This window comes from Myotis davidii, unplaced genomic scaffold (genome assembly GCF_000327345.1).
Source record: "Myotis davidii unplaced genomic scaffold, ASM32734v1 scaffold812, whole genome shotgun sequence".
Taxonomy (NCBI): domain Eukaryota; kingdom Metazoa; phylum Chordata; class Mammalia; order Chiroptera; family Vespertilionidae; genus Myotis; species Myotis davidii.
In genome coordinates this window covers 1617835-1643771 of record NW_006284238.1, presented here as the reverse complement: position 1 = coordinate 1643771, position 25937 = coordinate 1617835, and the positions used below count along the sequence as shown (strand labels likewise).

General features: G+C 40.6%; 1 protein-coding gene across 3 annotated transcripts in view; it reads left to right on the top strand.

The window, feature by feature from the left end:
- EFNA5 (ephrin-A5) overlaps positions 1–25937 on the top strand; it is a 277501-nt gene that overhangs the window by 138692 nt on the left and 112872 nt on the right. The window contains exon 1 of one of the 3 annotated variants that reach the window (XM_015568399.1): positions 2028–2081. The exons of the other annotated variants lie outside the window; for them this stretch is intronic. Coding sequence (XP_015423885.1) covers positions 2029–2081 — 53 coding nt within the window. The 5' untranslated portion in view covers position 2028. Of the gene's footprint in view, positions 1–2027; positions 2082–25937 lie in introns of those variants that run through there. 3 annotated transcript variants of the gene reach the window in all.

Below are 25937 nucleotides of genomic sequence, written 5' to 3'. Positions count from 1 at the left end.
TATTTGCAGTTTATTCTCATACTCTCCCGTTTACCATGACACTTATTATTTAGGAATTTGCTTTCCTGATATCCTAGGGATAACTTGCTACTCCACTGATCTAGATGCTAGAATAATATAATGTACTTTCACACTCAGAAGTAAATCCTGTTCTACTCTTCTTGATACACTTTCACTTGAGAAACTATTTAATCAGAGACTCTACTTACAGTCCATGATTGAATATAAAAGCACATAGAAAGATGATTCTAGAAAGGCAGCATTTGTATCACCTTTGCCTTGTGGAATAGAACACAAGGGCTCGTGACAGAAGGTGTCTACATTCAGAACCAACCAAGTCTGCGCTGTTTGCTTTCTCCTGTCAGAGCGAGCAGAACTCCCATGTCAAGCCCAGCTTCAGCTGTAGGAAGAATGTTTCCATGTCAGGCTGGAATGAATTGATGCAGAGAAAATGTAACTCTGGCTGCAGACCCACAATCTAGAACCAGGATCAGGCTTCCTTTCTGGGTCCTTGAGTCTTATAGGCGAAATCTATCATTGCAAAAAGCAGTGATATTCTAAATTCTAGAATCTAGATTCCAGAATCATTCCAGAAAGATGCTACAAGATCTTTATCAATTCCCCCCCTGTGGTCCTGTATTGGTGGTTATAAGAATGGCATCATGTCTTCTTTTAATTAACTTTGTGAGCAGTTTCTGGTCCTTCAGCATTTCCCTCATAAGCATCTTCCACAGGGCAATGTAAGTTTGATTGCTAACTAAATGAAAGTTCTGAAAGAAAATTTAGAAATAAGTTTTAGGAAAATCAGATCATTTAAGTGAGGTGCTTGTTGCTAAAACAAATAAAAAACAACACACCACACCATTGAAATATGCACATTAACATATGACTTAGGGGAGAAAAAAGATAAGAATGCAACGTATATTGAGAGTGTACCATACAGACTGTTTGTATACATTACGTATCCGCTGTCCACATGTCCACTGTGTGCTAAGAACTGTGCTTCCATCCTAACAGTAGCTCATTAATCTCCTAATCTCATAACCCTCACAAGTTATACTGTAATTACCTTCATTTTTACATAAGAAACAGAGACTCAGAGAGGTTAACGTTTCTGTCTGAAGTCCCCCAGGCAATGCTGGATATGAAAGAAAACCCCCTTAGGTTGTCTGCGACTCCACCGTTCCTGCTCCTCTCTCTAATGCTGTACTATCACTCTAAGATTAACACGTTAAGCGCCTAGCCTGTTTTGTCTTCCGTTTGGAAAGTATAGTGTCAGTCACCGGTGACTGACTGGGCTCTTAACGTGTTAATAAATACAATAATAAGTAATACATATTTGTGTAATACCACACACATCTGTGTCTACTCTGCGTATCTATGACTTTAATTAAAAACTGAACTTACATGCTTTTAGTTTTTATAAATTGATTTGCTATAATACAAATTTCTAGGGTGGATCTCTTACAAGTATGAAGCAACTATTCAAAGAGTTATTAAAGATGTAAAGTGGCATCACTGTAGGCACAGATGGTGGCCACAGGTAACACGGAAATCCCTTCTGCACTTAGGAATATTCAGCTGGTTCGCCATATGCCTGGGAGGATACCAAGTTAAGTTACCTCTTCTTGGATTTAATCATGAGGTCTGACTGTACCTCATGTATAAAAACCCAGGCTTAGTGAAACCAGTAATTTTGAGTTTTTCTCTCTCTTCACTATGTATTCAATAGCATTAGACATGCTTTTAGTTAAGTTTACATTAATGAAGTGAGTGGTAGATGATGTGTAAATAATACAGAATGCCCTATGCTTTTCACCCACCTTAAGCTGCTGTTGCCTTGTTAATGGACTTAGACCCTTGGACTTAGACCAAGGCACTTTCTGCTCTGCTGTGACTCACTCAATCTGTGCTCAGGGGGCCTTTTCCTGAGACCAGGCAAACAACAATGTTTACCATGATTAATATCCCTTCCCACATATTGAGCAATTGTTGCTACTGGTACAGCTGGTGCCAAGAATGGCTTTTATGCTGCCTCCAGTGAATTTGGTGCTCACAGATCTGATCTGCCAGGAACACAGGTGAGTAACTTCTAGTTAAGGAGTCACCCATGGTAATTTAAGTTAGAGTGTGCGTGGCTCAGTGACCCCATCTATAGTCAAGATTGACACGGGGAGAAAGAGGTTAAACAGTATTATTTTGGTTGATTAACTACATGAATTACAAAATAGAAGAAAGAGCCCAACAGAATGGTTTTTCAGATCCAAATCACTGCATTGCAATAGAACATTTAAATGTCTATCTTGCATCACCTCAAAGCTACTCAGAAACCAACCTGTTACTTTACATTACCACACAATTTAATTATTTCCTGTTAGGAGAGTAAAAGGAATTGGAAGAAAGAAGATATATCTACTCTTGCTAATTGTCAATAGGTAGCAGAAGGGAGACTGTGGATTACTGTTGTCATCCTTCCCTACCAACAAAATGCAAATGCACCCATGCATCTCTCCTCTGGGTAAGAAGGCGACTCTCATTTGTTATTATAAAGGGATTTATTTCTGTAAAGAAATAAAAAGCGACGGGTGGCTGATAAGTGCACTTAAACCTTCTGAGCATTCCGCAAGCTTGTAGGATTGGGGTACTGAATATGATCTCTCTCTGGTCTCTGTTAATGATAGAGCCTCTTTGTTGGACTGATGTGCCCGGAACCACGGTCCTCTCTTTATGCCACTTTTGCTTCTTAGCAAGCAGGAGGCACAATCTCATTGCTGATTCTTCTGCTCTCCACCTGCTGGTCCCCCTTGTGAACCAGAGCTTGTGAGTGATGTAGCCTTTTGGGTATTCGCACAAAGGGCCGGACACATTTGCAAGCACCATGCCTGCTGCAAAACAGTAGGAGAGCAAAAGCCTTAAACACATCTTGGATTGTTTTGTGCTTAAACAAATGGAAGACAAATAAGTTGGAATACCTGAGACTGTTTTTTTTAAAGTGGGGGAGGGCAGGACACATTTTATGATTGATTTGAGATCATGGCTATTGCCCAACTCTAAGGTAGCTGCCCCTCCAGAGGGGTCTGGTATATGTAAAATGTTTCAAAAGCAAAGAACAAGCCAGAAACACACACACACACACACACACACACACACACAATATTTTTCAGGCTATGTAAAGACTTGCCATTGTCGATTTTTTTTTTTTTAAAGAGAAGCAATGGAGCTCAAAACATTAACGTGGTAAATTAAAAGATTTTGTCTGTTTATCTTACGGACTCAATATCAGTGGAAATTAAATGGTCTTCAACTTTGGTGAACCCGGTTGAGGTGTTGGAAATACCCTTCTGTTTGTTAGCAAGGCAGGGTTCCTGCTCTCATGGAGCTTTATTTTGATAGAGGGGATATAGACAATATTCAGATAAATGGATAAACAAGAGAAGTGGAGATGATGGTGATGTGAACAAAAAATAAAGTAAATGAGAACCAGCGACGTGATAGAGAACAGGAGGTGCAGGAAAGCTACTGAAATGGCATGGGTGGTCCATGAAGACTCTGAGGTAGTAATATTTGAACTGAGACCAGAAAAATGAGGAAGAGCCAGGGACGTAGGTCGCTCTGAAACTGAGAGTCCTGGGTGACCTATGCATGTTCCAACGAGGTCTTCCCGTATCTATGTATAAAAAAGTCTGCATGTCTTGGAGATACGGATACCATTATTTTTCAAAAAAATATGCCCACTGTTGGGAATAATAAAATATAAATCTTATAAAAATACTCTACTAGCCCTTAGAGTAGTTTTTGTTGTTTTGCATCTTTTTTTTCAGTTTTTTTCGTTTTCAGGTAAAAGAAATACTGTTTTTGTGTAAGAATTTTCACTCCTAAAGAGTAGGAACTGTTGCCATATGAGAGTTATTGATAGGTGTATTTCTGCTGCCTGGCTGACCTTCCTGTCTTCTAAAAGAACAAGAGAGCAAAAGCTAATACGTAGGTCTAATGAGAAAATAGCATATCTTCATTTTCCACTTAAGACTCAAATCACATTACAGTTATCTGATAATTAATATTTATGGACTGAATTTAAGGGGGTGCAAGCTTGGGAAGTAGACAGGGTGTGTTATTCAGTGTGATTCACTTGAATGTTGTATATGATTATATGATCAGGTATGAATAACTGTAGCTACCCTGAGTTATCACTGTAAAGATAATTTATTGAAAGATACAGCAAAAACACTGTGATCTGTAGTCATTACTATTGATTCACTCTGCCTTAGGCAGACCTGAGCTGTACCAAACAGACAGAAACATGATCTCACACAGTCCTGAAAACTCGCTAATTATAGTTGGAAGACCAGCTTTTCTTGTACTGTAGCTTGTTCAGAAGAAAATCTTAAGATGACAGAATTAGTCAATTCAGTCTAACATTTAATGAGTTCTTAAAACACTCAAAAGGAGTTTTCACCTGCCTACCAGATGAGAGACAGAATAGTTGATTTGGAGTAACCTGAATACAGGTACCAGTAGATACTCAATATTTTGTACCTATCGATTTGAGAAGAGCAGAATACACTAAAAGTAGCCAGAGAACCAAGTCCATAAAACTTACTGTGTGGGTATGCTTTTTAAATATACGTTCAAATTTGAAGGATTTTCACTTCATACCCGAGATAATTTTAGTATTTTGAAATTTTTAGTAGCTGGTTTCCTGAATTCTTTATTAACAGGGCTTTATTGTATGAAGAACAAAGACCCTGCCCTTTTCTCACTCTCATTGATTTGTGGCGTTTATAAAGCTTCTAGTGACAAGCCAGATGTGGTATGCAAACAGACTCCACCAGCAAGTATAGCGAGAGAAAGCCTCGAGTACAGTACATGAGAACAGCTTTTGTTATACCAGAGTGACACGGTGATTTATGAAGTGTCAAACCCTCTTGCCTTTGAAGAATTCCGGCCTTCACATCTGTCTTTCGTGTTTATTTCAGTTGTCCTGGTGACACACTGTCCCCATAAGCCCTGGAATAGTTCTGTGGACCTGTGGCAAATGAATGGTGGAGGGTCATTCCCCCCCACCCCCACCCCTTGTGAGGAGGGAAATCAGCTATGAATGAGAAATCAGGGGAGAATGGGAAAATGAGTCACTGTGCTTTGTCACCGTGGCGTGCACTCCATCATACCTCCCGGCCCAGAGCCCTGCTTACAGTTCAAAGGAGAAAGGAAGCTTTCCTTCAGAGATTGAGTTTCAGTTCTGACGGTCTCAGAATGAAAATGCTACAGCACCCCTCTCTCTGCTTAAAATTACTTTATTTTTCAAGTGAAAATATTCAAATAAATTCACTTAATCCAAGTTGCATTTAAAACAACACACACACACTTGAATGTCTTTAGAATACCTGCTTTGTGGCTTATTTATGGTGTTTGGCTAGATGTCCAATTTTATGTTTTTCTACTGTGTGTGTTTTTTAAAGGGAGCACATAGTAATCCAAAGAAACACTCTTTTTTTATGTTTTGGAAGAGAAAATACTCTTTTAAAGACCTTTGTATATATTTCGCTTAGAGCTTTGACACCCTGCATGTCTGTTTATTGTTTCAATATCATATAGAAACTCCAAGCAGGGCTTTCTACAGGATGAAATGGATTATGTGAGAAGTTTTCTGAAAGGATTAAGCTAGGAAAAACCTGGTGTGACCTTGTCAAGACAAGATTATTTTTATTCCTTTGCCTCAAGGAATGGCTTGTGTTTGGGGGGTGAAAGTGTCAGGAAAAGGTAAATTTCCATTTTGTAGAAACTTACACTTCAGCAGAGGTACTTCTCTAGTTTTAGTTGATGTTCTGTGAAGCAGAATCAGCAATTGCACTGTGATTCTGCTCACCAGGCTTGGACTTTTAGAAAGACCGAGTTTTGTTTTGTTTTGTTTTTTGATGGTTTGAACATTTGCTTGGACAGCAGCTGATAGATGGTCTCATTCAGTGCAAGTCTAGCACAGGGACAGGAAAACACAAGTTCTTACGGCCACTGCCTTTGTGTACCTCAAAGAGTGACATCTTCCTTGTCTGAAGTTACGTTCATTAAACTAATTGAATAACATATCATGGAAATAGATTCATTCTCTGTAACCACGGATCCCAAGCATCATTGTAGCCAATGAAATAGGCTGGATGTTCTTGTTAAATTTAGGTCACAGGGAACTTCAAGTGTAAGAACCTTGGGAATAATTGGCATCATTTATCTCAACAGAGAAAATACTTTTCATCAAGTTTCTAGGAATTCAGATATGACAAGGAGGTAGAGCTAAGTTGGCTTTGTGACTTAAAGCTGTGGTTTTCTGCCTTTCAGACGTGCCTAATGGAAATAACATCACCATGCGTTATAGAAACCAGTGTTGCTTTTCCAAAATGACTGGAGCTTCAGCAGCTTGAAGGATGCTTTGGGGAGCTGAGGGTACTGAAGTGTACCTAATGGAAATGGCCACGGGGTGCCTTGCCTTTGGCAAAGGAAGATCCTTGCCCTGGGAATTTTTAGTTTTCTGTTTTTGGCATGGTCTCCCTTGGCTTCCCAAAGGGTACTAATTGTCTGGGAATGTCATTTGCAATCCTTGAACATCCTTCTGCCCAGTCGTCCCCCAGGCTTTGCCTGTGACATTATTCTCCATAGTAGCTGCCCTTCTATTAGACATGGTCAGGTCTCGGAGCTCTCCTCTCAAGAGATGTGTGTGCATTATCAACCCTCCTACCAACACCAAAATCCTGTCAATCACAGTGACCTCCGGGGGCCTCCAGCATGCCTGGTAAACAAGGGACTGATGTCTGCAATAGCTTTTTATTCACTTTTTTTTTTTTTGGAGTGGGGCTTTCTAATTACTCAGTTGCGTATGCAAACACTGAAGGAGCATTAGACGCATCAAGTGGGGCTCTGCTTTTATTAGGAAGCACTTTTATTTTCTAAATAGAATATGTCAAACATATTCTTTCCTTTTTAAACAGTAACCTTTCATCTCTTCTGTAACAGAAATTCCAGTCTCTGGGGCTTGCTAATTCTGTATTTAAAATATTCTACAGCAGAAGGAAAATGCTGTTTATAGTGCCTTCATTAAAAAGCTTTTAATCGTGTTTTGTTGCTGCATATATAGTTTGGGTCTCTGCTGGGTACACGTCATTGCATGAAAAAACAAAACAAAACCACAACACATCACACAGTATTTTTAAAAGACACACCAGTAAACCCAACCCAGTTCTACTTTGACCCAAACAGTTGAGTAGACAAAGTACTTTTTATAGTGCTCATACTTACTAGATTACAGTGAATTCAATAGATCCTTCTAAGTGAATTTCAACCTTATTTTTGTAAAAACTTTTTTATGTAGTTCACTAATTTTTTTCTCACATGTTATCACGTTCACTGAATAATATGTCACTTATAATATGATTTATCATAGAAAATAATGTAGAGATAACACAGTTTGACTCATGTGCAGTTTGATTCGTGAGCAGTGCCTTCCCCCTTTCCTCAAACGTTGGCATACACGGAAAAACTATAATACCTGGAGTGCACACTGGAAGTGTCTTTGATAATAGCAAAGACACTTTGGGAGTGTCCAATAATTGAAACATTTTTCAAATACTGAACTTAGTATTTACTCCAACCCCATGAGGTACATACTACTGGTATTTCTGTTGACAGACAAGGCAACCACAGTATACCAAGTGCCTTAGAGTGACTTGCCCTGAGGTCACAGGCCTTGTGGTCTACTCCCTCCGTTGGAACCAGGCAGCTTTTACTTGTTTGTGCTTTTTACCTGTGCTGTGCTGGCACCCTGTAACTCTCTCAGGGCTCATCACGAATGCACAGGAGTGGGGAGAAAAGCAGAAACCGTAATGTGCATGATGAGCACTAAACTAGCATCATTTTCTTCTGTTCCACCCCGTCATAAGTTACCGCTTTTATAGATGCTGTAATTATTTTTCATTTTTAAAATCAGTTTTATTGAGATGTAATATATATATATATACCACAAAATTCAAGGGGTTTAAATGTGTAATTCAATGAATCTTAGTGTATTTACAGTCATACACACTAATTACCACAATCTAATTTTACCACATTTCCATCATCCTAATAAGCTCCGTGCCTATTTACAGTCATTCTCTATTCCTGCCCAGCTCGAGGCAGCCTCTACTCTACTGTCTCCATTATTAATGGAACCATACAACATGTGCTCTTTTATGTTTGCCTTCTGTCACTGAGCAGAGTGGTTTTGAGGTTCTAGATACTGGACATTTATGTAAAATGTTTCATGATTTTCAGTCATCTTTCCAATGTCTTTTAAGGCTGCCCTCATGGAAGTGATGAGCCCTGGTTCTCCTCACTAAATGCTGTGGTTTGTAGCTGTCACACCAGGTGTAGGTGGCCCTACAGAGTCTGGGGGAGTTCACCATTGAGGGGAAACATCACCATCATCCTGAGCTTCCAGGATATTTAATTAAGGGCTTATATGTGGGCTTCATGCTACTCAAAGCAGCCTCTCCTTTTGCCATTGGAAATAACATGGACATAATGCAGGGCAAGTCACTTTAAGGCACTTATTGTACTGTACTTGCCTTGTCTGTAAACAGAAATACCAATAGTATGTACCTCATAGGGTTGGAGTAAATACTAAATTCAATATTTGAAAAAATGTTTCAGTTGTTGGACACTCCCTAAGTGTTTGCTATTATCGTTATCTCTTTAGTCTCTCCCAATGTGCACTATACGTACGTATTATGGTTTTCCACGTACGCCAGTGTGTGAGGAAAGGGGGGCAGCACTGCTCATGAATCAAACTGCACGTGCCCTAGGCCCCATGGGCAGTTTGAGCAGAACAAGAGCTGTCTGTGAAAGAAATACTTTTGTTACCAGAGAATCGAAGTCCTCCCTCACTTGTGGGGTAGGGTTCTTAGATATCTTTAGAAGAAGAATTTTCTGAGATTTGCACAGCAGAATGAGTGGCTTTTATTGGCGTGGAGTTACATTCCTTGGTTGCAAAGTCCCATACCCCTTAAGTCAGGTCTGAAAAAGGTGCAAGTGGAGTTCCAGTAAAGCCAAAAGGAAGGCCAGTGTCCAGAGCTTCCTTCCCTGTCACAGCTGGGCCCAGTTCAGCATTCAGGCTAAAGTCCATGAGTCCACTGTGTGGAGCCCACACGGCTGTGAGCCACGTTGGCACAGGGGAGCACTCTCCCCTGGCCCCCCACGCGCAACAGGAGAGCCCAGAGCCTGGCATGTGAGAGAGCCAAGAGAGTAAAAACCAAGAGAATCTGCTCCTTTATCCAGGAGTTTAAATATTCAGGTTTCTGCCCTTTGCAGTGGCCACACCTATTCTGGTCAATGACCTGTTCCCAGGTGTGATTGACAAATAAGCACCTTCCTGTGTCACTCAGACCTTACTGGGCATGCGTCTGTTGTCCAGTCCCTTCCCCCAGCAATCAGCGGGGGAACAGACTTGGAGAGTGTGAAATGGCAGCTTTTTATGCAGTGAGGCTGTATAAATGGCATGCCTGTATTACTTAGTCTTCCCTTTGCTCCTTTCCTGTTAAGTAATAACCAGGTTCTTACAAGGCTATCACTTTTAAATAAGTCATTTCTTATTAAGTTAAAACGTATTTAACAGATTAGCAGACCAACAGGTGTTTTGGGACGAAGGGGTGCATTATGTAGCTACACGTGGAATCGTTCTATTCCTAGACTTTTGTTTGTTTGTGTGACTTTTGAGAATTATGCTCTCTCAATTCCTATATGTTGTAGCTGCCTAACTAAACAAAACTCTCCAGTGTCTAGAACTGTAGGTCATTTGAATTGTAAGGATGAGTTACACAACATGATGGATTATTCAACAAATGAATGATATAACAAGCTATATAGTGATATCAACTTGGTTTATTTAAAAACTACTTTGCAATGATTTTCCTGGTGTTGAATTCCCCTGTATACAATATATGTCATAAAAAAGATAGATACCTTTGGGGTAGAAGCATGATTAGGAAGAGGTTATGAGATTAGGAAGTACCCAGAGTTCCATATTATAATTCATTGATTTGATTTGTGGAATCCAGGCCTTGAATAGATAAAAACAGAGCCCTTTGAAAGCCACTGCCCACGTCTTGCTCTCCTGTGGAAAGGAGACATACATTTTAGGTTACATATTATTTCGGAAGATGCCCTTTTAAAGAAATAGTAAATTTCCATTAAAAAATAACTACTAGTTGAGTATCTCTTAGGAGCCCGGCACTGTCCTAAGTGCTGAGGATATAGCAGCGAGCTAGTCGAAGTGCTCCAAAGCAGGGATGGGGAAAGGGAGTGAAGTACGGCAGAATTAAGTTCAAGGTCAGGAAAGTTTTCTCTGGTGAGGTGAAATGTGAGGAGAAACCTGGGAAGTCTCAGAGCAAGCGAGGACCAAAAGAGCCATATTGACTTCTGAGGGAAGACAGTTTCAAGCAGAGGGAATGGCGAGTTTAAATGTCCGGAGGCCCTGGCAGGTTGATTCAACATTGTCTGGTGCACTGAAAGGGTGCTGGTTCGATTCCTGGTTAGGGCACATGCCAGGGTTGCAGGCTTGATCCTGGGTATGGGGTGTGCAGGATGCAGCCTATCGACATCTCTCACATTGATGTTTCTCTTTCCCGCTCCCATCCTCTCTGAAAATCAATAAAAAAATCTTTAAAAAAATAATACATATGTTCATGCATATATAAGTGCCCTGAGGCCAGAGCATGTTCCTAGTGTGGAATGAAGCCTCTCCAAGGGGAGCAGGAGGAGACCATCAGAGGTAAAGAAGGAGGGGGTGGGGAGGCAGGGCCATCGTGGAGACTTGGCTGGAATCCATTGCAGGCTTCTGGGCATTTGTGTCTCTTCCTTTTGAAAAATAATAGGTTTGGGGGGTTTTTTGTGTTGTTTTTTTGCTTGACAATAAAAAATGTTGGCATATTCCAGTTTTTAGGGTTACCATTAGCCACTACATTGACGGTTCCTTTCTGGCGGAAAAATAAATCTGCCCTTTTATATCCGCTTCATTGGGTCGGTCTCCAGGTTGTAGAGAACTTTAGATTAAAAACGTGTATTTCACACATGCTCCCATTCCAGGTGAGATCTCTGCCCGCCACAAAGAGGGGGCAGAAAAGCATACAAATGCTTTCTTTCTGGTTGTGCATTTGGAATTTTCCTTGAGATGGAGCTCTGCTGAATTCCCACTTGAATACCCCAATCTGTATTTAGTCTCAAATTCTGAGAAAAAGGAAACCTCCCCCAGATTTGGGGGAGGGGGGCTGGTCTTGGTGCTACTTCCTTTTAGCTCTGAGAGATCAGGGTGTTGTACCTTGGTGCCAGGAGAGAAGCGAGGGTTGATTAGGGTTTTATGAGGCAGCAAGAAACATAGCTAAACTTGGGACAAGGATGTCACTGAGTGTGACAGACACAGCAGAAAACAGGAATGGGCTTTATTTTAATGTTTTTGCTACGGCAATGTGAGATTTGCCATTTCTTCCCCGCAGTCCTGTGTTGTGCTCAACACAGATGTTCAGGAAACGAGTTCCAGTGCCAGCACCTGTGTGACGCTGACCTAGGCCTGTCTGGCAACATCCTCTACTCTTTAGCTCTCATGTGACACTTATTCCCTCACCCTTTGCTTTTCCACCCAGAGCTATCCAGCCAGCATTTCTGTCCCTCCATTTGAATTTTTGGAATTAAAGGAAAATCAACGTGGTGCCCAGTATCTCAGTGGGGAGTCTGTTTTTAATGGGCAGGTACCATGGGCCTCTGTTTAGAAGCATCTTATGAATAAATGAGCACAGTTTTGCGGGCTTGCAAGAAGCTGGTGCCCCACAGCACCCGTCATGTAGAATAAATAAATGAACAGTTGATTTCAGTGGGGTGTCGATGTCCTATTTTTAGAATGCCATGTTATCATCTAGGGCTGGCTGCTCAGGTAGTTCTCATTTTAAAACTCTAACATCTGCCCAGCATACGGCTTCTGGCATCTGGCTTCTACTTGCTATGTAATAGAGACACTTTGACTAATTCCATCTTTGCAATGGGATAGTACTTGTTTCTTGAATGCTCTGGAGCTGGCAGGCAGGGTGTGTGTGTGTGTGGGGGGGGGGTGAACAAGCATATTGGAAACAAAATCAATAGCATCAACATGCTCATCACATTTCATTATTAATTAAGCTCCCAAGTGTTTCCTTGTAAATCTCAACAGGTATTTATTTTTTTAATATTTTTTATTGATTTCAGAGAAGAAGGGAGAGGGAGAGGGAGATAGAAACATCAATAAGAGAGAATCACTGATCAGCTGCCTCCTGCACGCCCCTCACTGGGGATCGAGACAGCAACCCTGACCAGGAATCCAACCATGACCGCCTGGTTCATAGATCAGCATTCAACCACTGATCCTGGCGCAGCTGGGCAACAGGCATTTTATTTTGATAAAGTTTAGCGCGCGCGCACACACACACACACACACACACACACTTTCTCTCTCTCTTCCCTTGGAAAGGTACCAAGCTGCCTCTCTGGACAAAGCCACCTCCCTTTCTCCCAGATCAGAACTGCTGACTGCATTTGGGCTCACCTACAGCAGCTGGACCTGGTGCATGTTCTGCATCCTCCCAGCTGAGGCACTTGTGCTGCAGAGACGGGGTTCCAAGCAAACGGAGGAGGCATACATCACTCTGTGGTATGGGGGCCCCCAGCCCGGGCCTGCCTCCAGTCTCCTGTGGGTCCTGATTTGGCTCCAGGCTACTGCATACACACCTACCATTAGCAAGGGGCAGCACCTCCAACAACAGAACAGCCTGAAGTCCAGACCTAACAAACTCCCTAGCCACTTCTTCACCAAAAATTCAGTTGGCTTGTCTCTCCAGCATTTTCTGGTCACCAAAGCGCGCCACAATTACTTTTACTACGTTTTCTTGATAACACGCGGAGGTGGTGCAGAATGAACAACCTGCGGTGTTAAAGAGGTTAGTGATCTACTCAGACATAGTGGTTGGCAAGGTTACCTTTGAATTCAGAACAGGATGGGGCTGTGTCCCCGTGTATGCTTCTGAGAAAACACCACCGTATTTGTGTTGTACTGGTAAACTTTATCTCTCTGCTCTATTTTACTGTCAATAATCACTGAACATCTGCATGATGTCCTCAGCTTCTTAACCGGAGTGAGGTGCTCCAGCTCTATGCCCTCTGCTGCTCCTGTAATGGTGGCCTCCGAGAGCCTTAAGCTTCTAGAGAAGACAGAAAACAGGCAAGAGTATTGACCTCAGAGTATGTGAGAGTAAACCCGTTTTCCCCCCTCCGCTTGCAAATCCGTTGCTTCTACCTAGACTGTTGGAGCAATTTACACCCTACTGAGGAGCAGACATAGAGTTCTTTAACCACTGAGCGTGGATTGATTGACAGCCGCTGTCTTCAACTACAACAGAGATGGAGTGAGCGCTTATACAGACTCAGTGGGGTGGGACTTCCCTGTTGAATGCTGCTTTATGTCTTTTCAGCCACATGCCATTTACATCTGCCTACCGTTTGAAATCTCCTTTGACTTTCTACTCCTGACAAAAGGAAGTGAAACAAGTCTTGCAGCAGCCATGGATAGCATCATGGCATTTTCTTCGTTTCTCCCAAAATGCACCTTTTGGGTGTTTTGTGCACAAGATCTTAAGGAAAGTGAGTCTTTTCAAATGAAAATTTTGTAAAGTCCTACTATGATGTAAGCTAATGGAAATTGTGGGAAATGCATAATGCATTGCGAGTGGATGGGGCTATAATTGTTTCTTTGCCCCTTGAACCATCACATCTGCACATAACATGTTCCTGAGCCACATAATTAGTTTTTTTAATTTTAATTTTTTTAGGGAAAAATAATATGTGTCTGCATTGATAGACGACAACTTAGCTTTTGAGTTTGTTTTTAATGGACAGTTTTTATGTTAGTAGACAGTGGTGGTAAGGATAAATTTAGAGCTGTGTGAACAGACTATTTAAGGCAATTTATAGATTTATATTTAAAGGGATTTTGTACTTTTATGTCTCAGGTTGGAGTATAACCCTTTTTAAATAGATATGTCTGGGGAGTTACCACAGCAAAATACTTCAAAAGCAAGTGTATTTTGCAAGATGGATTATACCATTTACTTAAAAAAAATAAGTGAACAAAATGTCCTGATCTCAACATCATATTTTCAGACTGTGTAAGAAGATTATATCCAGGCATGTAATTATGTTGAAATAATTATGTAATCATTTTGGTGACCATCCAGCCCACGTGGTTGAATGTACCATTTAGTTTTTACACTTTTTATATCTGAGAATACTCTAAATCAGGCAGAGATTTCTGATCCTGACAAATTCTGACTGGATGGCTCATTGTCATCCTAGTCTTTATATCTAATTTTGGAAAAATTATAACAACTGTCTTTGACACCATGTTAAAACTGTATTCCTGGAGGTTTATAAGAAAAGATTGGGCCGTCCTTCTGCTCCTCAACAGCTTTCAACATAACCATGTAGTTTTGAAATCATGATGTCTCTGTGACTCATTTTTCTAAACCTTGACCCAGTCTTCACAGTTTATTTATTCAACCATTTATCAAAGAAAACTTATTAAGTACCTTCTTATCATTACATTTAATAATTTCTGACAGCTGCCATTTAAAATATTCACACTGTAGCTTACAGTGAAATGGTGATTATGTAGCATATTGTTAATAACTAATGACCTCACCGCTACCATGCAAACATTTATATTTTGAGTGCCAGTTATGTGCCACTCAATACACAAATATTTACTGAGCATCTACTTTGTCAAGTCTCCTGGGTTCTAGGGATATAGCAATGAATATAATAGGCAAAATTTTCCACCTTCTTTGAAGACACGTTTCAGTGTTTTTCATCTCCATTTTAATGTCCATTTGATAGCCATGCATATGAATACATGAGTGTGTTTTTAATGGATGTGGAAGGAATTGGCACCATGTCTGTTCTTTTGTGTTGGTTTCTTTAGATGAAAAGAACTGGTAGTTGCACAAAAGAGTTTTGAACGGAGTCTCTAAAGTTATTTGCTCTTAATGTTTTAAGGGGATATAAGAAATATTTAGGCAAAATTGCATTAAAGACTAAACTGTCATGCTAGTTAACATTGTTATATAAGTGGCACAAATTCTGATTAGCTCAAGAACAAAGTCATCCTATAAATAAATTTCTAAGAGTAGCACTATTCCAAATACAATAAAAATTGAAGTTTGCTCCTAGATAATTTAGACTACAATAACCTAAATATTCACTTAGTTGAGAAGCATAAATATCAGAATAATCATGGCATATGATAAAAAAATACTATGAATGAATGAATGATTAAGTAGTAGATAAGTCTAATTCTTTAATAATACTGGACTAGTTTAATTATTAAAATTTACTTTAATTATTAAAACAAGTTTAATTATTAAAATTAAATATTGAAACACCTTTAAGTAAAATTAACTTCTTTTCTCATTAATATGGAAACAGTATCTATTCATTGTACATACTTATGTCACTAGCTTTTAGTATTTTCTGTTTGAAAATAGTGTTGGTTCTAGTTTGATTTATTCACCCTTAGTTTTGAGAAGAATCTGCTTAGTTAAGATTATTGCTATATCACTGGCCAAACAGGGTTAGAAAATGGTAAAATTGACCTTGATCATTCAACTCTTGCTAGTTTGATAACCATGAAGGCATTCTGAAAGTTTATCTACAATTCATATATTTGAGGTTTGTGTAATACAGATGAGGTCCACATTTCTATTTAAAAAGCACAATAAGGAATTAAATAAACTGCAGTGTAAGACATTCATGGAAATAGTGGTTTATATCTAACAACTCTATGATGAGTTGATGAGTTGATGAGTGTGTGTGTGTGTGTGAGAGAGAGAGAGAGAGAGAGAGAGAGAGAGCTGTTTTTGTAATCTGGTGACTTCATGCATGAGGACCAAGAATGTTCACATGGTAACTGTGGCCACTGAAGGTGGATGCTTTTCTAACATAAGGGCTGGCATGTGTTCAGTTATATTCTAAGAAGCTATCCATCTGCAGTGTATTTGGCTCATGGTTCCACAGAGAACAAAACAGAAAGATAAACTGCAAGTTTAGGTCTTGGGAGGAAGGAGGAGACCTGATTTGCCCAAAGGCATTGTAAGATGATGGGAGAGATTCCTTTCTCTTGGGTAATTCCCCACCTTTCCCCTGTAATGTAATGCCCCGAGGACTAGTCTTTTTGTCCCTCTTAAGATCCTTATCTCAGAATTGATTAGATTCCATCTTGTCTCCTTTCCTAGCCTTCCTGGGCATGTCAGAGCCACAGCTGCTTAATCTCCTTGCTCCTCCTCCAGCGCCTTTTTGTGGAATCTGAAGAGAATGGACCACATATATTTTTTGAGAATGGGAACCACATATAATTCAGTTTTCTGATAACCACATTTTTTAAAACTTTAAAAAGGCACTGAAATTAATTTTATATTAAACCTAGCACATCCAAATATTATCATTTCACCACCTAATCAATATAAAAATACGAATGAGATATTTTACTTTTATTTATAGTAAGTCTTCAAAATCTGGTGTGTATTTCACACAACTTCCAGACTGTGAGAACACAGGGAGTAGGGTTTGGAATGTTTCTATCTTTAATCTGAATCCTTCCTCTGCTCCCACATTGCCTCACTAGGCTATGAATGAATGAATGAATGGCCTGTTTCTATTGGCCTATTGTTTTAATCTTTTAAAGAGTTAAAACTTGTTTTGAGCCAGTTTATACTAGAAATGCTTTTTCTAGAGCAATCATATTATAGTACTAGAAAAGCAGCAGAGGTAAAGCAGAGTTAGGAGATTAGATTTAGAATCTATATTATACTAGTAAGTTTCTGTGTGACCTTGGGCAGATTGCTTAACTTCTCTGGTCCTCTCAATCTAATCTTCTATTAAATGCTGTGGGATTGCATTACTTCTAAAGGCCTTTTCCATTCTCTGATGGTATAATTTGTTTTAGAACAAATGCACTGTTTTCTTTTGACAGACTATATTACAGAAGAATAATAACTCTCCTTGGCTGACCTTTGCAAACAAGCATCTGACTGTTTTTATTAATTTCTTTTGTATTTTATATTTTCATTTTCAAAACTTGAAATTCTTAGCCCTAAAGATGATAGTATTTTCTATACCCTTAGCACATAGAATAATATGGCAGCAGTGAATGTTAAATGAAGTTTAGTTGTATTAGAAACTACTGGTTATAGTTTTCTTGGTGGATATATGTCAGCAAGTGGAGAACGTCTCAGCTGCTCTTTTTATTACCAAAGGGAGGTTTCTAAGTAGATTTGACCCTCAAAAACTAGAGATTGCGCATTTTTCTTTATCCATCTTTGTTTTTCCTGAAACCAAAATATTTTGCCCATCTTGCTCTTCTAATCATGTTATTCCATTGTTCACAACTCTTCAGTGTCCAAAGAATGTATTTTAGGCTCCTTACCTTAGTATTAAAAGGGACTGACCGGATGCTCATTCTGGCCCTCAGCTTGCCTTCCTCATTTTATCTTGCACTGAGTCCCTGCACGAATCTGCCATTTCTGCTTGTAGGTTGCTCCATCCATCCCACCTAGACCTGCCTCGGGCATTCCTTTTCTATCTCCTTTGCCCCTGCTCAGCACCCCACACAGCCTCTCCTCTCCTCCAATTATCGGAGTCATTGCCATCCTTTAAAGCAGCGGTTCTCAACCTGTGGGTCGTGGCCCCTTTGGTGGTCGAACGACCCTTTCATAGGGGTCGCCTAAGACCATCCTGCATATCGGATATTTGCATTATGATTTATAATAGTAGCAACATTACAGTTATGAAGTAGCAACAAAAATAATTTTATGGTTGGGTCACAACATGAGGAACTGTATTTAAAGGGCCAGAAGTTTGAGAACCACTGCTAAAGCCAAATAGAGTTAGCTCTGAGCCCTATCTTCACCCCAGTCCATAATTTAGCAACCTGTGCTAAAATAACACTTTTTCTTATTTGTTATTATCACATGCTGCCTTTAACAAACAAAAACAGTTATGCCTATAGATTTTGGACCAGTTGTCCAACATTCTAAGTTCAAGTTAAATCTTTTATTTACTGTCCCTATTGGATTCTAGATTCTAGACCAGACCCCAAACATCAAAAGGGCAAATATGTAGGCAAGCAATGAGACCAGGTCTGATAAGTATAAACATTGAAATATGTATAAGGCACCTTGATGGACCAAAGTAAGGAGTAGAAGACTGTTCCTGGGGGTAACCTGGGGAGGATCCATGGAGCTGATAAGTCCTAAGCTTGGAATCATTTCAGGCAGTGCACACTCCACTAATAATGCTTCCTGTGCCTCCCTCGTGGTTCCGCTTTGCACACCAATATGATGTGGTGATTGAGTGTGCAGCCTGGGTTCAAGTCGTGGCTTTGCCATTTATTAGTTCTGTGACTTTGGGCAAATTATTTAATCATTTTGTGCTTTAGTTTCCTTAAACATAGGGATGATTATTTTGGAGAAAGATAAAGAAAAAGAGAGGGAGAGAGAAAATTAGGAAGGAGGTTTTAAATGTTAAATGAAGTAAAGAATTTAGAATAGAAAGTGCTTAATGTTTGTTATTTTTATATCTCTTACTATTGATTCTCACAGTGCCCAGTACATAGGCTGTGTTCAATGAATAGTTTCTGAATGATTGAACATTGCCACCGATCAGTTATGGACTCATGCCCTTTGTCTATTACAGAAGCATACATTTTCTAACGATATCTCTCAGTAATATGCTACTTTTTTCAGGATATGGGAGGTGTGTGTGTGTGTGTGTGTGTGTGAGAGAGAGAGATACGTGCTGGATTCATTTTGGCTCATGGGGGGAAATTTTCCAATCCTGAGATCAATGACCTGAAACTTCTTGTCTGCTGTGATTTCCAGCTGCCTAGATTTCAGATACAGCATGCCGCAGGCAGTGTTTGCAGATTTGTTGCATAGAGAATCAGTACTCGGGGCACCTTAGAGTTTCACACCTTTTCTGTAGGACTCAGTTTCCTCTCTAATGATATGTCTGTGAAATTAATAGCAGGGGATGCCATTGATGCTTTCCTCGGTCATTTTAACTTAAATTATTTGATAGTATTTAATATTGCCTTTCTTACAATGAACAGTATTTTTTAAAAAAATATTTATTGATTTTTTTTTTTTTTTTACAGAGAGGAAGAGAGAGGGATAGAGAGTTAGAAACATTGATGAGAGAGAAACATCGATCAGCTGCCTCCTGCACACCTACTGGGGATGTGCCTGCAACCAAGGTACATGCCCTTGACTGGAATCGAACCTGGGACCTTTCAGTCTGCAGGCCAATGCTCTATCCACTGAGCCAAACCGGTTAGGGCTGAACAGTATTTTTACCCGTAGATATGCAATGCCTACCGCTTCACAAATTATAAACCATAAATATTTACTTAGTATATAGCAGGTCCCACATCTTAAAATTCATAGCATTTTTGCCTTTAACTGAGATTACTGCCAGGTCCTTGTTAAGCATTTTTTCCTATAGGTTTTGTCTTTTATTATTAATGTCACAGTAGTTTTGCAGAACAAATTGCATTTAAAGTACAGAAAACAAAGGTTGCTTTTTTATGTATGTACCTCAACTTTTTGAAGCAATGATTAAATAATAAACATGACAATATTATAAGTGCCATAATTTTACTGAGAATCGTATGGTAGATTTTGGTGTTAAAGTGATATTTTTAAAGCATTTTAAAATAAAATAGTAAGAATTATTCTTAAAGCTTAAAATTCAGAGTCTACTAGAATAGTAATGGAAATCATTATAATTGTGCTTTCACAAATACGTGCCAGACCTTTTAGGCTTGGTGTCTAAATAGGCTTCATCAACATCTTTTCATGGGCTCTCACCAGTTACCTTGGGGACAGGTAGCGAGCCTGTTTTACTGATTTTACAGATGGGTAAACTGAATCACAGAGCAGTTAAACCATTTGCCCAGGGTTATGTAGTAATTAGATATCCGTGTCTGTGCTCTTCCCATTAGATTATTCTTCTGCTCAAACATTTATTCCTATAAGCATAGATATTAATTGTACTTTCAGAATTCATTTTGTATTTCTATATAAGAAGGTAAGAGAGGATAGCAGATAAAGTTATCTTTGGAGAGGGCACATATATTAGTAAAGTGGGTCTAGCATCATGTTCGTTTTTGTAACATATCACTAATAATGTGCTCTCCCTGAGAGTAAGGACACACTTTGTCATATTCATTTAATGGAACGCGCGCGCGCACACACACACACACACACACACACACACATATATACGCCTAAGCGACTGTCTGACTGGTAGCTATACGCGCACTGACCATGGGGGTGGGGGTGGGGGGGAGACACTCAGCGCAGGAGCTGCAGAGCTGTGGTGGCTTGGCAGCTGTGGTTCTTGGGTGACGCACCAGAACCAGAGTGGGGGGCGAGCTGTGGTGGCTTGGCAGCTGTGGTTCTTGGATGACGCACCAGAACCAGAGTGGGGGAAGCCCAATTCCATGCTGCGTCATCCAAGAACCGCCCTCTTGCAAACTGGGACCCCTCAGGGGATGTTGGAGAGCTGGTTTCAGCCTGATCCCCACAAGCCAGGCTAAGGGACCCCATCGGTGCATGAATCCATGCACCAGGCCTCTAGTTTAACAATAAAGTTAGTTTCATTTCAAATCAGCCACCTTCTGAAATAATTATGCTAAAAGATGTTTCAACACATCAGTCTGTAAAGCAAACCTGGAGAATGAAGCTCTTATTCAGATGATTTTTTAAAAATATCCCCCCCAATACTTTGATTCTGCCACAAGGAAGACCTTTCTTTTGGGGTTCCTTTTTAGCATGGCAGAGAGTTCCTTACAACCAGAATACTTAAATCAGAAAGCTCTTAAGACACTTTTCATATAACTGATGTTTGAAAATGTTATTCTGACTGATGTATGAAAATTAAGTTTTCCATAATGTGAGATTTTAATCATGAAGAATGAGGAGATTCTGTCTGATTATTGGGTTAGAAGTAGTTTCATGCATGTTCTCACAGGTTTTCAGTATTTCTTTAAATGGGTAAACAGGTTTCTCTAGTGATATTAGTATCGATGAGGATAATAATTTTAAAGTGACTGCTGATAGTTTGGGTTAACCTTTTAAGACTTCATCTCTTTAGAATTCGTATCTCTACATATTTTGCCTCATTTACGTTTATACCACCTTTACATGGTGATTTGCATGGGTGGCACAGTTCTTACTATGTAAGTAGTGAAACCCAGGCATAGGGTAAGTGATTTCCTCCTAATTTTATGCTACCTCCCCCCTACCCCCCCCCACCCCCAGGCCATTTCTAAGGCTTTAAGTAACTATCATTCTAAACCAGTGGTTCTCAACCTTCCTAATGCCACGACCTTTTAATACAGTTCCTCGTATTGTGGTGACCCCCAACCATAAAATTATTTTCTTTGCTACTTCATAACTGTAATTTTGCTACTGTTATGAATCGTAATGTAAATATCTGATATGCAGGATGTATTTTCATTGTTATAAATTGAACATAATTAAGGCATAGTAACAAGTGGTTAATCACAAAAACAGTATGTAATTATACATGCGTTTTCTGATGTTCTTAGGCAACCCCTGTGAAAGGGTCGTTTGACCCCCAAAGGGGTTGCGACCCACAGGTTGAGAACCGCTGTAATCTAAGCAGAGCGTAATTCAGCGCAGTGGGGGGTTTTGGAGATAGACTTAACACCAGGGCATTGAAGATCAAGATTAGTCAGAGCCCTTGTCCTGGATGATGTGCCCAGTGGTTAGAGCAGCCGTGGGCAAACTACGGCCTGCGGGCCAGATCTGGCCCATTTGAAATGAAAAAAACTAAAAAAAAAAAAGACAGTACCCTTTTATGTAATGATGTTTACTTTGAATTTATATTAGTTCACACAAACACTCCATCCATGCTTTTGTTCCGGCCCTCCGGTCCAGTTTAAGAACCCATTGTGGCCCTCGAGTCAAAAAGTTTGCCCACCCCTGGGTTAGAGCGTCAGCCCATGCACCATAGGGTCATGGGTTTGATTCCTGGTCAAGGGCAAGTGCTTGGGTTGCAGGTTTGATCCCTGCATTTGGGAGGTAACCAATCAATGCCTCTCACATTAATGTGTCTCTTTAAAAACCAATGGGAAAAATATCCTTGGGTGAGGACTAACCCCCCCTAAAAAAAAACAAAAAAAACCCCCGAAACATTATTCAGAGCCCTTAATGACCCTTACCTTCGAAATGCAAAAATGGTTAAAACTGTTGACATTTTACAGTGATCCTAAAATGAAGGTATTGCCACTGAGCAAAACATATTCAAAATATTGGGTACTGTTTCGTTCACTACACATCAGATAAAGGCGGATGACTTCATTTGCTGGCGACACGTGGACCGATTCTGGAAACTTTGATAGTGGGGGCGAACGAGCCTGCTTTGGTAGAGAAGGTCTCTGGAAATAGGTGACCTGGTGGGCAGTAGTGAAGTTCGCCGCAGTGGCTTGTCCCGTGCCGGCCTCGTCCCAACGTGCTATGAGACATTTCGAGCTCTCCCATTTTAGTTTCCATTATCCGCCACCCAAGTTCTCAATTCAATTTCAGGCTCGGGCACAAGCCTGTAATTCTATTTGTTTTGGGTAAATTTAGCAAGCTGCTCCTGATTACACCTTAGCCAGAGACCATCTGCTGGCTGGCGTGCCTCTCTCAGGAGTGGTTTCTGTCGGGGATGAATGGGAAGAGGATGGGAGCGCGGCTGCTATTAGTAAGCAGATGCCCCGCATCACGGAGAGTTCTTCCCGCCTTTCAATCTGCCGGCTCTCTGCCTTGATGGAGTGTCCTCTGCCTGCGAGTCATTCCATCCCGAGGCAGTAAGAAGAGCTCTCCTCGGGGCCGTTTATCAAGCGCCTCTGCTGGCCTCGGGTGGGAAGGAACGTAGAAGGCATAGTTTGATACACTTCGGGCACGGTCGCAGGCTCCTTTGCATGTCCTGAGTGGGCACATCCCAGATGCTCTCCAGCAGCGACGCTCACGTGCTACCCAAAGCGCCCCCGACCCAACGACAGGATACAGCTGTGCGAGATGTAGTGCGCAGACCTCCTCAGTGTCAGGCGCACAGACCTTGGAAGCGCTGCTTCCTCTGCTAAAATTAGCGCCAGTTCATTTGCATCAGATGGGAGGCTGTGCCGGATAAATTTAGCAGGTTGGGGAGCAGTTGGGATGCTGACTGCGTATGACGAGGGTCCTTTCTAAACGGTGATGTACCCTTAGCACGTGGCTGTGATGAGACAGGGCGAAGCACAGCAGAGCCAGCCCCTTCCTGTGGCCGTGAGGCAGGAGGGGAAGTGGATGAAAAGAACACAGATTAGCTTCATCTCGTTTTCTGAAAGAATTGGAGGAGGAAGGTGAGGGAAGGGAGGGAAGGATGGCCAGGCGCTGGAAAACTGAAATTAGAGGGGCGAAGTGAGAGGGTTGGCTTCTGCCCTGTGTTTGGGGAAAAGGAAAGGGAGCAGCGCCTCAGTGCTAAGGGTGGAGGTTGGCGCAATTAACTGGTAATTAACTGGTTTCAGTAGGAAATGCCCAGGGTCATCTTAGAAACCCTTCATATGGGGTATTTCTCTGGAATTCAGCTGCTAGGGAAGTGGGGACAGGGGACTCAGAATTGTATCCCAGCTGCAGTACTTTTCTTTAAGGCAAGAAAGAGAGTTTAAATTTGATAAAATTTAAATTACAGGATTCTAGATCCACTACTTTTCCCACCTAGTTGCCACCTATTATGTTGATGTTATGGTCTCTCTTTTTGTTTTAATGCCATCATTTAAAATCGGGCATTGCCCTCCACCCCTATCTCTCACATGCAAAGTTAGCATCCTTTAATTCAGGTTATGCTCCTCATTGCAGGCTCAGCAAATTGAGGGTTAAGATGCCACAACAAAAATGGAAGACTGTAGTATATACTTTGAGTTTTAGTTAATAATGACTGTATTACATGTTATTATAATTCAAAATTTTTCAAAGAAATAGTGAATGACTGCAAAATACTGAAATATTTTTTAAAGGATTAAAATGATCAATCTTTAATAGAAAAATAATTTCTAGGAATTTCTTTGCAAATCAGGGCAATTTGGTTCTTTGCTATAGAACTGGTGAATGAGAGGTTGATAATCTGTAATATTTCCATTTACATGTCATAACTGATATAACAGGATATAATGTATTTAAAACTGTAGATCATCCCCAAACCACATAACAATTATTACACAAAAGGAATAAGAGGCTTAATTTACAGATAAAGGCTCTGTTTTGTTGGTTAATGTAGTTATTATGAACGCAGTAAGAAATAATCCTGAATGAGCAAAGGAATATTTTTAAAGACATTTAAAAATCCTATGTTGAAGCACTCTCTCTGAATGAGGCTTAACCTATACAAATGCATTGTTTTAACAAAGGTCTTTCATCTTTAGGAAATGACATTTGATGGACATGCTAAAGAAGGCTTGTGGAAATTTTCCCCACGTTAGTTTATGTTATGTGAGCAATATCTCTTTACCTAGCCTAGTGCATGCTCTAAAACAGGATGCATAAAACCAAAATGACACCAGGTATGAATAAATAGTAAGTTGGAAACTCAAACGGATTCCACTGTGAATTCTCCCTACTGGTTCACAGGTTCCTTCCTGCAGGCTCTGGGATGAATGATCCTGGCTGAAATGTTCCCAGGAAATACTTTTTTAAGGCATACTTTTCAGGCTCTCGCTGTGTGGAGAAACAGAGCCAAGGTGATTTAAGGGGAAGGCAAATATCCCTTAAAGACCTTTGTCATAATATAGCTCTGTCACCATATTTGAACACATGCTCAGTGGCCTGCATTGTCTCACGTTCTAGTCAGGACAGAGCAGGCTACTTTTTTAAGGAATAAAAAGAGAAATAAGACTAACAAGTATGTGTTCGGGATAGATCTCTAGAAGAAGGTACGAAGTAAAACAGCCACACCCTATGAGGACAGTGCTGGGTAGACACAAGGCCAGGCTAACAGAGAGCTTTGTCTCTTCTCATGTAGAGAAAATTGAATTCAGTTCTTTTTAACAGGGAGGCAGTGTAGGGGGAGGCAAGTATATGATAGGTCTCTGCTTTGTAAGAAGCTTATAGGGGGCCTCGCTTGTGCTGGCGAAATCATTCAAGAACAAAGACCGAATTAAAGTACTATGGTGAGAAGAATCTGCAAAGCCATGGATACACTCTTTAGGGCACATATGCGTAAGTTGTGGAGAAGGTATAAAAAGATCAGCTTTCATGCCCTGCGGATCGTGGTTACTAATGATAAATTTGTGTTACTTTTGCCTTATTGCAGATTAGACACAAAGCCCCACAAAACAACTTATTCCTAGGGATCAGCTTCTAGATGGAAATTATATTGAAGTGGTCTTCCGGGATGGGGGCTCTGCTTTGAGGGATGCTACCCAAGAGTGGCATTTGGGAGAATTAAAAAGAGAGGGAGAGAGAGAACTGTAACTGATGCTGTGGTAAGACTATTGCCAGTGCCAAGTCACAGCTGCCTTCTGCTAGGGACTCCTTGCTGCAGGCTGCAGTGGGAATGATCTGGGCTGAAGCTTCCACAGTACACTGCAGAACTGGGACTCTGACCCGTGGGCTTACTCCTGCTGGCCCCTCTCAGATATTCCAGTTGATGTTGCCAGCTTTACAGTCTCTATGGGCCTATTTAGCTCGGTAATTTGTACCTGATGCATTTATATTGGTGATTTCTTTCTCTCCCTAGGACCCTGGGAACTCATTTATTCACTAGTGCAATAAAGTGGCGGAGTGGGAGTGAAAAATCCC